This window comes from Lonchura striata, chromosome 1 (assembly GCF_050655825.1).
Source record: "Lonchura striata isolate lonStrDom1 chromosome 1, ASM5065582v1, whole genome shotgun sequence".
Lineage (NCBI taxonomy): Eukaryota > Metazoa > Chordata > Aves > Passeriformes > Estrildidae > Lonchura > Lonchura striata.
The window spans coordinates 1,172,770-1,190,058 of NC_140703.1; the positions used below are offsets into that span (position 1 = coordinate 1,172,770).

A 17,289-nucleotide genomic window follows, 5' to 3' on the forward strand; every position below is an offset into this window, starting at 1 on the left:
TAATTTTTACCTACGGAACAGACAACTCATAAAGAGGACTGACACCATGTGCAGTAGAATTCTTTAGTGCTCATTTTCTCACCTGTTTTAATTGTGTGCATTTCTCTGATGTTTTAAGAGACATTTGAAGTGCCTCGTAAAGCAACAGGAGTTTCTTCCAGCTTGCAACAAGACCTTGTTGAACTCCCACTACATTTACTCATAAAATAGTAATTAATTATGCCTAAGTTCTTTGTATGAGGCACTGCAGTGCTGGAATTCATATGAAGAAGAGGAAGAAGCACAAGCAGCATCAGCTTTACTCAGTAACTGGCAATAGCCATGGTCTGGTTGAAGACTGCCCCAGCAGCCTCTCCAGCAGTGCAGAGGGATTGTGCTGACTGGGGACAGGACCTGCTGCCAGGAACCTCTTGGAGACTGGGCATGGCCCAGTGTGTAACTCACAAATAACCCTGGCATTGCCAGACTGCAGATGAATTAGATACAAGGTATGTGTTAACTGCAAACATACTGAGTAATAGGTATGTACAATTTATTTAAAATACTTTTTAACATATAAAACCCCCTCACTATCTATACAGTCTAAGTCCTAGCAACATATACAAATACTGAGCAACTACAATACATGCTGAGGTAAGAACATACATTCTGGGAGAATACTCAAGCCAAACAAGATTGAAATACATTTTATACATGTCTTCACATATAAGAGAGACCCATGAAACGTACCTTTGCTTTATTGTACAGGGAAATTCTAATCTTAGTGTCATGCAATTTAAACCCAACCGTTAGATGTTCAAATGTATCTTAGCCCTAGCAGAAAACATATCCAACGTCATAAGCAAGAGCAAAGCCTGGGATCAAATTTCTTCCAAAAAGGGGCTTAAATTTTAAAAACGTCCATTTCTTTAACATGCTTTATGTTATGATAATGAAGTTGCATTATGTTTGCTAAAAAATAACCCACTGTGGAGAAATACAGCGGGTATTACAATGGGAAATAGCTTAGTTCTTACACCACCTTAGCCTTCAGCTATCCACAGTTCTACCATTCCTGGTATGCAGTAACAATTAAATCCAGGTGTGTTATTTATACTGACATCCATTTATTTTATGGTAGATTAATTTTTTTAAGCCCAAACTGGTACAGGTTGAGAATGGAGAAGATTCTTAAGTTGGCTATAGCTGTATTGTCACATCTTACTGGAAACTAACACCCCTTGAAATAAAATCAGATCAGATACAGATATTTTCAGTCACAGCTGCTGCTGATAGCTAGGAACAGTCACTTACCTGTTTAAGCAAATTTACGAAGATTGCAGACTAGTTTTGTCAGTCAGAAAAAGTTGTAGTAACATAAAAGTACAATCATAGGCAGGAATTTGCTGTTCACAAATGGGTTGTATTTACCATCCTTACATTCACATTTAGGCTTAAGACACCAAGCTCTAAAACAAATAATTAAAAAATTTCATTCTCAATGAATGAGAGTGAATGATCAGAAATTATAGAACTGGACTTTAAGGTAGCACAGAGAATGTTCAGCATCTTTCTTGGTGCTAGGGACAGTGGGAATGAGCACATCCTCAGTGAGTTTGCCCACAGCACCAAGCTGTGAGGTGCCATCAGCATGCTGGAGGGAAGGGATGCCATTCAGAGGGACCTGGACAGGCCTGAGGGCTGGCAACTCTTGGAGCTGAACAAGGCATTGTCGTACACCTGGGTCAGGGCAATCCCAGGCTCACAGACAGGTTGGGCAGAAAAGTGACTGAGAGGAGCCCTGCAGAGAAGGACTGGGGGTTGATGGTTGATGAAAAACTCAACATGAGCCAGCAGTGTGCTCTCACAGCCCAGAAAACCAATGGGATCCTGGGCTGCATCAAAAGAAGCATGGCCAGAAGGGTGAGGGATTCTCCTCTATTCAAGTGAGACCCTACCTGCAGTGCTGCATCCAGCTCTGGTGCCCCCAATGTAAGAAGGACATGGAACTAGTGGAGCAAGTCCAGAGGAGGCCACTAGGCTGTGGAGACAGGCTGGGATGGCTGGGGCTGTTTAGCCTGGAGAAGAGGAGGTTGTGTGGAAACCACATTACAGCCTTCCAGTATCTGAAGGGACCCATAGGGAAGCTGGACAGGGATTCCTTGTCAGGAACTGCAGTGACAGGACAAGGGGAAATGAGTGGAGACTTGAAAGAGGGGAATTTTAGGTTATCTAAAAGGAAGAAATTCTTTACTGTGAGGATGGTGAGACACTGGAACAGGTTGCTCAAAGAAATTATGGATACCTCATACCTGGAAGTATTCAAGGCCAGGTTCAATGGAGCTCTGATCTAGTGGAAGGTGTCCCTGCCCAAGGCAGGGGATTGGAAGGAGATGATCTTTAAGGTCCTTTCCAACTCCAGCCATTCTATGATTCTAGGTATAACCATATTTTAGATGCTGAACAGGCCACAAGTGATTTTTGACTGCAGAGTTTATATATAGCCCCTGTGCAAAGAGATTTTCAGGGATAAGTGAGGATGATGTACTGGTGCTAAGGCATGGTGGCAGCCCCCTGAATGGAGCCCACTGCAGCTCCATTCAGACGTTGTCCACAGCATTTAAGGACCTGGGCAGTAAACTAGGTTTTGAATTGCATCACAAACAAACAGTAACCCCTGAAGTCCATAAAATAGGCTAATGTGCAGGGAGGGGGTCCACATGTACAAATTGATTCAGCATCCTTAAAATAGTGCTGTTAGAATAAAAATACAGCATTTCTATAGAGGGGTTTTCTACTTAGGTAAGAAAGCTGTGCTTTTTTTTCTAACAAGATAAAAAATGGCAAATATGCCTTTCAGACTGTTTTCATTTTGTGATTACCTAGCTAAAATGAGTTTACATTACCCCAGTAAATGACTGGCTGCAATGTTTTCATAGTACAGAACACTGGAACATTCAAAGGATGGAAATTCCAATAAATAAGTCTGAAATGGACACTCTTTGGAATAGCACTGGTTCTTTTGCAAAGGTTTTGGAATCTTTCATGCTTCTAATAAGAACAATAATAAAAAATCCCTAAGGCTAAATTTGGCAGTTGTGCTAAAACGTACCATATGTGCTAAATGCATGTCTAACACAAACTGTGCACCATTAGAGTATCTGTGCTTCCTTAAGCACTCACTAAAGTATGTACAAACCTTTTTTTGTATAAGGTCAAACCTGAACCCAGGACATTCTCAGGGAGGACAGGGCAAGGCCTTTCCTAATTCAAGTCACCTCCAAGACCTGAATGCTTCTTGCACTGAGCATCAGGGAAGTCTGACCTGGAGGCAGATGATATTCAAGTAGCCCTCACAAGCATAGGGAATAATGTAAAAGCAGTTGCCAGGTAGTTTGCTTGTGTCAGTCTGTGCCTCCTGGATCCCTAGGAAGGAATACGACTGAGTGGCTTAAGAAGAGGCCGAAAAGAGATAATACAAGACAGCAGCTTCTAGTTTTGGAAGGCTAACCTAACCGAAAAGGCAGGAACCTTCTGAGGAACACACAGCTGAAAATTGCCAAATTCCGTTAACAAAAGCTGAACTAATGTAATTCAGAATCAGAACTATTTTATGCCATGAAACTAATTTTTGCCATCAGTCCTGATAGCAGCTTGCTAAGTCCAAAGTTGTGCAGACATTTTACAATGAAAAGAAGAATTTTAGAAGCTCTAGTGCTTGCACAGAAATTAAAAGCTTTGGGTATTGACATGGGGTTTTTTCCCCCCAAATACAGTACCATTAGAAAGAAATAACTGGCTTTTGCACTTAAGCTGTTTCTCCCAATTTATCACTCAAATCTATGAATTACTGGTGCTAGTTGTGAAGAGTTCTTCTCTCATATCTTCCAGACAATTGTACAGTAGCAATAAAAAAAGTCCATGGTTTTGCAGGAGACAAGCTGTTAATTGTCACACAGCTTAAGGAAAAGCAGAATTACTGTTTTCCCAGACCTCCCATACCACGTCTTTTGGTTCAACGTTGTATTATTTAAGACTAACAATACCAAATCAATGGAATTAAAAAAGTGAAGCTGTGAGCTTTAAGGAACTGGCTTTTAGAAACAAGCCATCATTCTACCTTACTCATGAGCTAACTTTGTTCATCCTTACTCACAGTGGGATGGGCCACGCTCTGCGGCACCTGGTACACAAGTTGGTCAGCACTGCCTGGCCCCGGCTGCCCCTTTGGTATATCATACAGTGCCTGTGCTGAGGATGCACTGTCTGTCCTGGATAACAGTTTATTGCACGTTCCAACCAGTGGAGGAGCTTGATTCCCTGCAGCTTTGAAGGTGGAAATGGAAGGAGCACCAAGAGGTGTGCTGGGATGGCTGGACATGTCCATGATTATGGGAGTCGCGTACTCGGGTCCGGTTACGGGCAGTGGCTCGGCGTAGGCGTGGTAAACTTCTTGGATGGGGGAGTTGTAAGGGTCCAAGTCAGCATAACTGGCTTCTTTTCCTTCCTCTGGTTTGAAGGTTGATCTCTGGTGAAGCGTGCCCACAATTCCCCCTACCAGGGGCTGAGCATATTCTGCGTTACAGGCACCAACAAAACAAAACACAAACACACTGGGGTTGTTTTACAGCGGCATCACATTAAATACAACCTGTCAATAGTCTCCCAGAGATCACTATCCGACATCAAACCAGTGCTCCATCTCTGTCCACCACTGCCAAAGCTTTGGAAAATGATTCCTTTCACCCATAGGTAAAGCCATTGAGATAGCCAAAACCAAAACATCCCCACTTCTCAGGTTTATACTTCTTCCCAGGTGGGCTGCACTTGGGCTGCAAATCTCCCTGAAAATGTAACTGACTAAAATGTTCTTCTATTTACATTAGATTTAAATAAAATTATTCTGCCTGGATCTTGATGAAAAGTGGTCTGTGGGGTAGAAAGGTTGCCCTTTGAGAGGGGAAGCCTGCATGTAGTCTGAGATGTTTTAGCTGAACAGATAATCCGAGTTACAAAAGCTGGAGGTAAAAAAAGCCTGACTATCTGGGTAAACACAGACAAGCAGCCAAACAAGAAAACTAATTCTGCCTGCAGTGAAGCTGTAATTCCTGCACATCTGCCCAATTCTGCCATCAGCAGGTAAGCGCAGAACCAAAGGCACAGTCAGTCACCCTCCTCCCACGCCTGGCTCACCAGGGAAAGGGCATGTGCCACTATCCATAAACCCTCCTCTTCCAGGCCCCAAGTATGATTTAACCATATAAGTGAGGGTGGGGAATCAAATGCCACATTTCCAATTTGTGCATAAAAATACTGTGATGAAATAATTTCCAGTGCATGAAAATATAACCAGAAGAATTCTTTCACCCTTCACAAGGTTTAAAAACAAATAAAGAACCTTTCAGTTACTGCATTAACTTGGGCAAGTGTCTATCTATAGCACATGAAATGAGAGAACACGAAGAAACCTGCATATTAAGAGATATGCCTACCCACAGAACTACTAATTTCTCCTCTGTACCCTCCAAAACCGGAAAATAATTAAATGTAGCCAAATTCTTTCCAAAAAGATTCCTGACATTTTTTGGGATGTCATTCATATACATATATACACACATATATATAAAACATGGCCCACAAAGTACCTGCAGACTCTGTTTGCAACATTGTTGGGACTTCTCTTGCTCTTAGGTGACTGATTTCACTGCTGCTGTAGCGTACAGGAGTTTCTTCATGTTCTGCTGATTTGGTCGGGAAAAACTGCTTCATTCCTTTCCACCAACCTTCACATGGATTAAAAAAAAAGCAAAAAAACCAAAAAACCAAGATTGCATATGTACTCTGTTTTAAGCTACTAAAATATTTTTCAGCACAGCTTGTATTTTGTTGAAGCAGGTAAAAGAATTAAATTATCACTCTTTTGAGTAATACCCTAAGATGTCACAGCTGTGAGCTATCAGAAACAGACATTTAGCAAATGAAAGTGATTAAAAAGGTTCCTTTTCCAAAGGGCAAAACATACTTAAGATTACCAGTGAGCAGACACTGGTGTGCAAGTTTTCAACAGAGGCCAGAGAAGCGAAGCACAGTCACACAGCAGTACCAGCCCAAGTGCTGCAGCTGCCCTTTGCACCTGGGGCACGGGTGGTTGGTTTCAGGATCGTTGCAAAGAGCTGCCTGGTGCAATTGTCTGATCTTAAGTTTGTGAGGCACAGGACAGTTAGATGGAAGGAAGATATACTTAAATCCCACATGCTTACTAGGGCAATGAAAACAAAACTTTTGAGCCAACATACACTAAGATGAAAGTTTTTCCCAGGACAAAAAAGTACCAAATAAATGGCTATCAAATGTATAGAGGCATTCCTTATAAATTAATTTTCCCCCTCATGTTGTATAATTAAAAGGTTTTCTATTTTGTTCACAAAAAACCTTGAAGTGGTCAGATCTAATAGGAGACACAACATTTACTATTTCTGAAAAAAAGAAATTGGAGAAAGAAGCAGTACAATTAAGTTGGTCCAAAAAACAAATTCAGTTTGCTATGCCTCCCTCAGCTAGCATTAGAAAAGCTTCTAATGAAAACTAATGAAAGCTAATGAAAATTGTAACTGCAATCTGAAATATACATTGAACAAAAAAACACTGAGCAAATGGTTTCATAAAATCATTTTGTTACCTGCACGATCCCAGTAAGGTAGATCATATGTACCCTCAGTTTTTTTCTTGCTGTGAAAAAAAAAAAGAGAAGAGGAGTTATTTTAACTAGTCTGCTTATCAAAAGATGCACTAATCAATGCTCAGCAACTATCACCTTGGCTGTAACTGGATCTCAAATTTAATGTATAAGCACCAGTAACCTGGCATGCCATCACCAGTCTGCCGCTAACAGAGAAACCAGTTTTCAGTCAAAGCACTTCCAATGAAAACAGCTACAAAAAGCTGTTTTGTCCTCACAAGTCAAGTGAATTTTTTCTCAGAAATAATGCAATTCTTTCCACACGTGCAGACCACAGAGTTCCCACAGCAATACATGCAGCATTTCATTCCCACACACCAGGCTAACATTCATGTAAAGCACTTTCATCCATCTATTCATTTACCGGTTTCTCCAATGCCACACACAAACTAAGATAAGAATCAGAGTAGTGAAGACCATCACCAGCACTGGAACCAGAACTGCTGCCAATGCCACATCTGAAAGCCATTAAATTAAGTGGTGTCAGACAGAAAGAGCTTCTCATAAATCAGTTTTTGATTTGAAAATTACTTGGGTAGAGCACACAGTTTTCACATTTAGTGTCTATCACACCAGATCCCAGCTAAGCTACTCTGCTGGATGCTCCCACAGCACAAAATTCATTAACATCTGACTCTTCTACATGCATGCACAGCTGGTGGTTTTTGCAGGGGTTTTCATCAAAATCAACCAGGTTTTTTTTAATATATGGTTTTCCTGTTACAACAATGTATTCTGTTATTTATGCAGAAAATCCCTTAGTGCCACCATGTAAGTTCAAACCTAGTTTAAGAAGTAAATTTCATAGTACCTTAACAGTTAATCCAAATCAGTCTGTGCTGGTTCTGTGTGTGTGATCCTGTTCCCTGCCATCCAAAGGACACTTCAGCAGTGCCCATATCTGCAGTGATTTTGCTCCCTTTTCTGACCATTGTCTTTGATAAACAAAATGATTATGCCAGGTGACATTTTTCAAATTTCATGTCAAAAAGACTGCTCCAGAAAAGATTTGCTGTATCAAAGGTGTTTTGTTCTAAGAAAGTATTAAATAAATCAGTTACACCTGATTAAATCAGAAGGGAAGTCCAAGTTCCAATTTCTCCTTCTGAAAATGTTTGTTCGGTGATCAGAAGTTGAACACCATTTGAACAGGTTCTGGAAGATGGAACTATTATATATCTATAAAATATATATTGTGTGTACAATTATATTACATATATTACTTGGCAGATTGGTTTTGATTCTTCATGCAGCATGCAACTGCACATCTTTTGTCATATATGTATATAATAACTGGTAAATACTAGAAATAAAATACTGATCATCTGCTGCAATTTGTTAAGTTTTGAGAAAATTTCAATGCAGAAAGCAAATTTAATATATGCCAAAGCACTGTAAGGAGTTCCAAACATTTTTACTGTTTAATGGTGGATACCTTTGGTTACACTTGGAGTCACTGTAGTGTTTTTTATTTCAGGTGTGAAAGTTGTTTTATCTGTCTGCAGAGAAGTCTTCACTGAATGAATGAATTCATCCACAAAGTCAGCATTCTTCTCATCATTCTTGTTCTGAGGTGGTGCTGGAAACGTGATTTTAGGAGCACGACCTTCAGAAGAAAAGAATGTATAAGGTAAGTTCTTTGGAGGGCTAGTTTTCCATATCTCCTTTTCAGGAGAAGACAGCTGGAACAGTTTGCTATAAAGCTTTTGTTCATGTTATATAAGGAAAGTACACACACCCTCTCCCCTCACAAATGAATGATATGGAAAGCAAGTGATTGGCATCTTTTAACACATTTATTTTGTAAATTCAGTATTTTCCTGGGTAAGTGTAGTAAGTTTTGGATAAACTGAGAAGTACCAGCTAAAGAAGGATTATGCCGCCAAGAAGTACTTCAGACTCACTGAAAATATACCCACGATATAACTTTTAACGTTAGTAATTTCATTTACAACCTTAATAGTTTCACTTGTCTTGCACTGTTGAAAGTTTTCAGTTGTCTTACCTATACTAAACTGACATCCTAGCAATTCTACTTTCATTGCAATTTTCTGGTGCCATTTTATGGGGTTAATCCTAAAAAAACGTGCAATAATAGGTGGAATGAAATTATTGCGAACTTCCTGGTACAATTCAATATTCCCTTGAAATACCTAGAAAAGAAGAGGGGAAAAAAAGAGAGAAATATTATGTTCTACAAATACAACAGCAACAGAGTAAGTACTACCAATTTTGATGTTTTAGTTAGGAAGAATAAACAGCAAGGGATTCAATTCACCCCAGAACAGTGCTGCTGCCTGCACTTGTCCACTCCCTTGGCCCCATTACATTTACAACTAAATAAAACAAAGAAATGTGTGTGCACATGTATGCACATTCAGAGTAAAGGTACCATGGGATATCCTCCTGATGCTCCCCAGGTACAGCCTGCTGTTACACACATCTCACGTGTTCATGGCACTGAGTCATTCTTAACTCCTTCTTGGTATTTTACACTTACTCTTCAAATATAGATGGATAGCAAGGAGCTGTGGCACTGTGCAAGCTGGAATTAAGGGGTGCCTTCACACAGCCTAGCAGTTCAGCACAGCCTGGCTGAGGATGGTATTTATTAGAAAGCACTGGAGGCACCCTCAAGTGTGTAACCAACCACACTGTGCTCTCGTGGCTGCAGCCTACAAGTGCTCAGCCGCAAATAGGAGAATTTGGGTTCAGAATGTGAAAGCTCTCCTCAGTCTCACACTGAGCCATGAGGTTCTGCAAGAGAAGGGTGCAGACTTTGTGTGGGGGATGAGCTCAGGCTGGTCCTTCACTGCCATCCTTGCACACACAACAAATGTAACAACACACGAGTCTGGCTCGAGTTTAAAAGCAGTGAGAGGAGTCCCTGTGAAATTCAATGTAAGCACACTGACAGATTTACAGCCAACCATGGCTTTTTCACCCTCAAGCTGCTTAAAACAATACAGCAGCTTGGCCCAGTACTCCAACCTTCCGTCTCCTTCAGGAAGAGTGGTTTGGCACCATATCTTTTGGTAGGAAGTGAGCTGCCTCTCCATGTTAGTGCACAGCAGTGGGGCTTTGGCCCTGCACATGCAAATCTGTGGTGCTGCTGCAACACAGGTCACCACTGGCATGACAGCAAATTACTTCTTTCTTTTGAAGCACTGATACAGACACTGCAAATCATGGTGGATGCAATGTAAAACAGAATTGTGGCACATGCCTGAAAAAGTCAGTATTACAAGGAGTTTTCTTCGCACTCACACTGCTTGGTAAGCAATAAAGCACATTCTTAAAGACAAGCACTGCATTGTGCAACAGCTGAATGTGTCTGCATAACATGGAGCAGTCAAGAGCTCTTAGCACATCTCTGATCAATACAAATCACTGCTGTTTCAATCCTGATACACAAGAGAAGAGATTTCTGTATTGCACCGCTGAGTTTTTGAACAAAATGTCTAGAATATCCCTAGAGGCCTGAAATAATTATTCTAGGAAACTATCCATTCCAAACAAATTCCTGCTCAGAATTTAAGCTTCTTGTTCTTAAATACATTCAGTAGCAACAAATGAAGACACAGTAAATGCAGGGGCAAGCCCATGACATTATTTTGGAAATAAATTAATAACACCAAGTAGCTGAAGTTCATGTGCCCACAGCAGACTGGGTTCCAATTTACAGCCACTTTTCCCGAACTACTTTTTTTTTTTTTTTATGACAAGTTTGTAGCTAGAGATCTCACCAATTAATTTTTTGTTTTGGTAAGGATGCAAGTGAGAAGCCAAATAGAGAGGTGACATCCTGAGGGGATGCACCCAGACTGAATTGCTGCACTGTACCCTTGCTCATGCTGGGCCTGCCAGAGCCCAGCACCAAAAGAAGGCACGTCTGGCTGCCCAAACAACACATGCAGATGTTACAGATGCCTAGCTCTGAAAGCTGAAGCTCATGTCAGGTTTCTAAAACTGAGCATGTAACAGAAAGGGCAAAAAGAATCAACACCAACTACTACCTTCAAGAAAGATTAACAGTAAAGATTTTTACTCCAGGCTTTTATCAGTCAAGCTTTTGATGTTGTGTTACAGAAGTAGCTTAACTTTACCTGTAGCTCTGTATTTTCTGTTACCATAAATTTTGCATTTAAAAAAATTTGCTTCTGAGCTCAATACAGCACTAACTTTTTAATGAGAAATCACTCTCATATTCTTTTTATTATCAAACTCTTTCCATTTCCCTCTGTGCTGTTAAACAAAGCTTTTCCAACACCGCAACTCTCATTTGTCCTTTTTCCCCAATTCAAGCATTTACTCATTTTTTAATACATGATAAGCTAAAAGTTTTTCTTGAGTACTTCCAAATCTCTAAAAGGTATTTGCAAAAAAGACTACAGGAAAATCTTGGAAAAGCCTCTAGTCTCCTGAAAAACGTTAGGAATTCCAAACATGTTTCAAAAAACCAGGGACTATCACCTCCCAGCTGGTCTGGCATGTTAAAACGGAGAAGCCTGCAAGCAGATGCATCCAAAAGCAAATCTGTATCAAGTGAAGTGATGGCAGAGAGAGAGAAAATCTGCTATTTTGATGCAGAAAAACAGAACCATTTTTTCTGTCTTTAACTACAGCTGCCAGCTCCTGGGTACATATGATTCTTCATGCCCTGTCCCTTAATGACACACAGAGCACAAAGAAAGATCTGTTGCCTGTAATTTCAGATGCAACAATTTATTTCATTTAATGAGCATGCAAGAGGAACAATGTGCTCAAATTCAAGGCAATAACTGCAAAGTTTTTTAAAGAAAATTGTCAAACCCGCACTGAAGCCTAAATCTAGGCAGCTTGATAACTAAGATCTTATTTTATGGCCAGAAGAGGGCACTCAAAACTAGAAAATATGATGGTTTTCCCCTTTTTTTCTTGAATACTTCACACCAACAATCACTTTAGTTCACATGTAGGCTCAGACCCGACAGTAAATTCTCCTCCTCTCTTCCAAGAGTTTCTTATTGCAATTATGTTCAGTGTTCAAAAATCTCTTAACAAACTTCAGCCTTTTACTTCAACAGGATGATACATACCCCCTTGAAACATGGTTAAGCCAGAGTAAATACATGACCAAGGACAGCCAAAGTGACCATCCTTAAAACCTGTTTCTAAAAAACTACCAGACTAGTAGTTAGTTACATGTGCTTAATACCACAGGCCTATAGAACCAAGATAGATTACATCCAAGGATTTTAAGAAAAAGAAGAAAAATCTAGTTCCAGTCACATTACTCAGAATCTTGTCATTTCTTTAATAAAATCTGATCTGAGCCACCTGGAAGACATGAATTTCCTCATTTTTACTATTAAATATTAAATATTGCATAGCTATAAACATGGGGAAAATAAGATTATCTTGCTGCTAACATTAGGGCCTTTCCTATGTGGCAAAACATTTGCAATCTGAACATACCCCTCCTTCTGCAAGGGGGGTTCTCTTATATAAGAAACTTAACAGTATTTGGTTAAAAACTAAGATTGACAGAAACATTAGAAAAAAATTATACAACCCATAACAGTTATTCTGTAACCATAAGAGGATAAAAAAAAAAGCTTAATTTTAAAACATATAACTTATTTTAAAAGAAATAGAATTATTCTTGAAGAGATGCAGTACCAGAAAATGTACCACCGGCAACAGAATTTTCTTGTATAGAATATTGTCTCCCCAAATAAATAATAAATCAACAAATAATAAAGAATAAAGAATAAAAATAACATCTGAAATTTAGAACTGTTCAAATCCTTACATATTTGCATATTGCCATATTTTCTTCAGCTTATCAGCTGTTTACAATTCAAAATATGACTGAAAATGAAAGTTATTTAATGATTTCTCACCATACCAAAATGACTTGTATTTACAACTGTGAAATCCCCTTAGAACATACCTAGAAAGCATGTGGCATTTTTACCTTATCTTTACCCATGCCAGGTTCTCTGTACACTGTCCACTTCTGTGCATCATCACTGTATAAAATTCTGTAGGCTGAGACATAATAGTAGTGCTCTGCTAAAGTTGATCCAGTAGTTATAATACCTGTGAAAATTGAGGCACCCAGTTAAGACAAAAAACTGGTACCACTTTGTAAAAATTAACAGATCAGTTCTTGAATCCAGAGTTGTATAGTGGAGAGTCTTAACTGGTCCAGTTAACTTCAAGAAGTTTATCCAAAGTGCCAGGGTCTGAATCTTCCACAGTGACTGAAACTTAGTAAACTTATTTTATTTAGTCTGTATTTTAATTTTCATGGTATAATCTTGTAAAGCCCTTCCCCTCCACCCCATTCCTTGATGGAAACGGCCCCTTCGTTTGACCACAGCTCACTGCTGTCTCCAGCTGCTGACACAGCTCTTCCCTGCTCTGGTACTGCCAGCCTCAAGGCACCACTGAAAAAACTGCAGTTTCCTACAGCCGACGCTGCAGCACAGCTCACACAGCAAAGCTGTTTCGGAAAAGCTGGTTGGCACAGGAATTAAAGGAGTAATGCAAAATCCAAGGAGTCCCCAGGGAGGCAACAACAAAGGCCACTGGTAAATCCAAGTTGCTTAATGACAGCAAGGCATGCTGCTGATAGCAGGGTGTGCAGCTGAGGTTACAGAGACCAACTCGGGCATTTTGGAATGAGACAAACGCAAACTGATCAGCAGAACACGTTTCACAATAGCCTTAAAGCCCCAGATGCTATGAAACACTCCACCTAAATCCAATTTAATTTTGATTTACATCAGATGACAAACATGTCCATTAACAACAGCAAATCACCTCTGAAGGATTAAACCAGGAAACACTAACACTGGCACTGAAGGTACAACAGCTGCACAGCTACCCTGGAGATTAAAGCCGAAATGTCAAGGCCTCACGAGGATTAAACCCAAAATGCCAACACCTCAGTGCTTCCCTACTTGGAACGGGCAAGGCTGCAGTCCACGGGAACTGGTGACCATGAGCTGGCTGCTCATCTCAGAATGGACAGCAAACTATCCAGAGACGCCAGGGAAACAGCACCTCCAGCTGTGTCTGCACATCAGCACGGCTGCTAAAACCAGCCCTGTGTGAAGGAGCAGGGCCAGACCCAGAGCCTGGCCTGTTGCTGGAGTAAGGCCAGCAGAGACTGCTGGCTGGGGGGCTGCAGTCCCCAGCTGTGGGCCCAGCCCCACTGGAAGTGAGGAGGTGGAGGGGAGGCTGCCAGCTGTTCTCCTGTGTCTGCCGCCTCCTCACACTGCACTGGAAATGCTCCTTTCCCTGCTGCTGGATTCGCTGCAGCCTTGACAGGCACTAGGGAAAACCACAGAACACAACTCAGTACACCTGCACCAGAGGTATCACTGGGCTGAGCTGACTGGATTTTGATCTGCATCTCCAAGGAGACAATGAGCAGGAAAAAGGATGAATCGAGGATCCAACAAAACCACAGGAAACACTTCAACAAATTCTGATGAAAGAGACGTCTTCTACTATGAAACCACAACTCTTCAGCTCCAGGCTCCTCAGTGTATTAGCTAGGACATGGAAGTAAATTAAGTGTAATGACAAGTAAGTGCCACCTGAGCTTTATCTAAGGCCCAGCACTGGAAAAAAGGATATACGTAACCAAAAGTTTTGAATGCTGCTGAGAAGCCACATCAGATTCACTTACCTGTTATTTTCTTTTCTTTATTCAAGTCAATCTGCAACCACTGATGTTCATCATTGATAAAAGCAGCCCAAGGAGGTCCAATCCTTTTTAGTCTGGCATTTTCAGGTTTCCAAATGTTTACTTGTCCTGTTTGGTTAGGCCACTCAAGAGTAGACGACGATGTGATGTGGGAATCAGGAATCACCCCAGACTCCATCCCCAGTGTCCCATAGCAACCTGAAAAACAGAAAAGGCGAGGATTGCAAATGAGAACTGGAGTTATGCTGCTTGAATTTTAAGACTTTACATGCAAATATTAAATTGTCATCTAAATTTTTTCCATAACAACAATACCAACAAAACACACTGTCTTTTGCTTTCTAACAGGGATGCTAGAACCAAACTAGCCACGAGAATGCCATGATTTGTACCTGTTCCAAGAGTAATGAGGATATTCTGTCAGTCACCACTCACACAGAGCACTCAACAAGAAGCACTGGGGAACCAAACTGCATGGTCTGAGTATCTCTTGTTGATGCAGGAATGGGAAACATGCTACTGGTTCATTAGTTCCTTTCTTGTTTCTGTATAACTTCTTGGGTTTTTAAACCAACCCCAGGACCACAGTGTTAATTTGAACAAAACCAAAGCATGTAGGAAGTCATGTCATAATCCTGGCCTTGAGCTCAAACACATCCTTGAAATTGGTTACATTTTTCTGGTCACCATTTTTATTAAATGTTTCTTCCCATGTTGCCTTTTTTTGGTGGCTGAAAAACATCTCCTAAATTCAGGGCTAAATTTCTTGTTCTGTAATACCAATGGTTTTCCCCTCTCACGTGCACAGTCCCCAGAAGTATCAGCAGAGAGCAATCTTTGCCTTCAGTCAGGCAGGCTGAACATAGCCTAGCTTCCCTTCTCCAGTGAACTCCCCCCTCTCCCTGCAGGCCTTCTGCACCAAGGTGAGCACTCATCCCTCCAGGAAGGCAGAGTTCACGTGTGACTGGATCCCAGAGGAAGTCTTGCCCATGTCCTCTGAGATGACATTAGTAGTTGCATGTCACCTGCCACAGCACAGGATCACTTCACTAGGGGAATCCTTTCCCTCTTCAGTCATTTTCCATCTAACATGCTGCCACTTGGAAGCAAACCAATGCCTTGGTCTCTAAATACGTGCCACATTCCACTCTTTGCTCTGTGATGCTTCAGGCAACTTCTTCCAAGTCTCAAAGTCAGGCAGTTCTTCCTGTATAAGTGGTCTCATCTTCCTCTGCACTGATCATGTCTCTAACATCAATAACTCACTCCTCTACTCCATACCAAGTCATAACACCAACTGCAACAGCAGGAATATCTAAGGATCTTCACCACAGTCTGATAAACCTCACTTGAGCATACTACAGGTTTTTTTCCCCTCACCTAACTCCTAGGCAACCCAACTACAGACATTTTAATTTAGATTTGCATCTTATCTCTAGCTTATTCAGTAATTTCTCACATGTAACTGAAGTCCACAAAGTCTAGATCAGCATTTTGTCCTATCTCTTCCAATTTCCAGGCCATTTAAGTACTTTCATACACACTATCAGATCACATTGTGCATGACAAAAAAGCCCAGCAAACCCTGCCTGGATCACTGTGTTTAATATTCTTTAAGCATAAGGACACTAGATATGTAATTCCTTTTCTCAGCTCTTGCAGATGCCTGAGAAATAATTTTAATACTATGTGCATTACATTTTCTAATTTTTGCTTATTTATACATTTCCATCACCAAACACTCCTGCCCATCAGATTTTTGTCTTTATATCCCCATTCACTGTGCCTTTTATTTATCTATTACGAAAAGCATTTGTTTACTTTTAAGAAGTATCTGCATGATTTCCCCCCCTTTCTTTCTTTAACTTTATGAAAAACAGACATGATAGTTTTATGGTTTTTACTTTGTTATTAAAATAGTTAAAGAGACTAAGGAAAGGCCACACATTATTTTCAACATCCACCCAAAGATGGTATTTAAAGTGACTTAAAGAAAAACTAACTTCCACTTTGGAAAAGCCTAGCTTCCACTACAGCTGATTTATTTAATTAGCCTGAAAGAATATCTTTCTGCAGATAAGCAAGTCTTACTTGAAACATCACTGTACCTATAAATTAGTGATGATTAATCATCAAGTTGACATATTAAAACAATTAAAAAATATACATTATTGAAGAATGCAGTAAAAAAAGGTCTCACAAATAAGAACCAAAATAAAGAAATCAAATATCTGCACACCTACTTCTATTCACAAAGTTTGTATGAAAGTAGTAACACGTAATACATGTGGTAACACTTACCACTGGTCTTAAAGGTGAAGAGACTTGTAGACAAGGGTCCCCTGCAGAGAACAAAAGATGATGTTTTGCAGCACCCAGTGAGAAAAATTGAAACAAACTGTCTTCAATTTATTTTTCTTGTCTGACTGCATGCCACTGAAACCTATGCGCATGTGCCTGAATAAGCACTCAGTGATAAACACATCCTGCCAGCACTTGCAGCACAAACACCTTCTCAAATGAAATCCAGTCCAGGGATACTGGGTTAGAGACTTTCAAACAAACATCTACCCAGAAAAATGCAAGTCTTCATTGAAATGCTTTCTTTTCAAATTAAGCTAGTCCTAGTCCCACAAACCCATCTCCTGTGATTGCTTTGACTTGTGGGACTTGAGATACAATGACAAGCTACACTCTTTTCCTGAAACTGAAAAGCTGCCATTAAATTACTGTTTTTCCACAGACCAGTAGGAATTTATAGCCAAGAAGATAAAAACTCCTTGCAGAATTTGGAAAATGAAAATTTCTGGTCTAGAGATTAAAGATATTCGGTAAAACAATTGCACTACAACAAAAGTGTGAGAAACTT

At 40.3% G+C, this 17,289-nt stretch overlaps 1 protein-coding gene across 7 annotated transcripts in view; it reads right to left on the reverse strand.

Annotated features, from left to right (window-relative positions):
• Positions 1-17,289, reverse strand: part of DCBLD2 (discoidin, CUB and LCCL domain containing 2) — a 46,432-nt gene that overhangs the window by 3,097 nt on the left and 26,046 nt on the right. For 5 of the 7 annotated variants that reach the window (XR_014950446.1, XR_002466802.4, XR_014950379.1 and 2 more), the window contains 9 exons: positions 16,722-16,762; positions 14,403-14,618; positions 12,678-12,802; positions 8,724-8,871; positions 8,154-8,324; positions 7,083-7,176; positions 6,659-6,708; positions 5,625-5,762; positions 4,136-4,554 (listed from right to left, as the gene is read on the reverse strand). Coding sequence is in view for 4 of the 7 variants with exons in the window: in XM_085562289.1 (XP_085418415.1) it covers positions 4,136-4,554; positions 5,625-5,762; positions 6,659-6,708; positions 7,083-7,176; positions 8,154-8,324; positions 8,724-8,871; positions 12,678-12,802; positions 14,403-14,618; positions 16,722-16,762 (1,402 nt within the window). In the remaining 3 variants the exon portion in view is untranslated. Of the gene's footprint in view, positions 1-508; positions 4,593-5,624; positions 5,763-6,658; positions 6,709-7,082; positions 7,177-8,153; positions 8,325-8,723; positions 8,872-12,677; positions 12,803-14,402; positions 14,619-16,721; positions 16,763-17,289 lie in introns of those variants that run through there. The other 2 variants (XM_085563724.1, XM_085564987.1) reach the window with 2 other exon arrangements.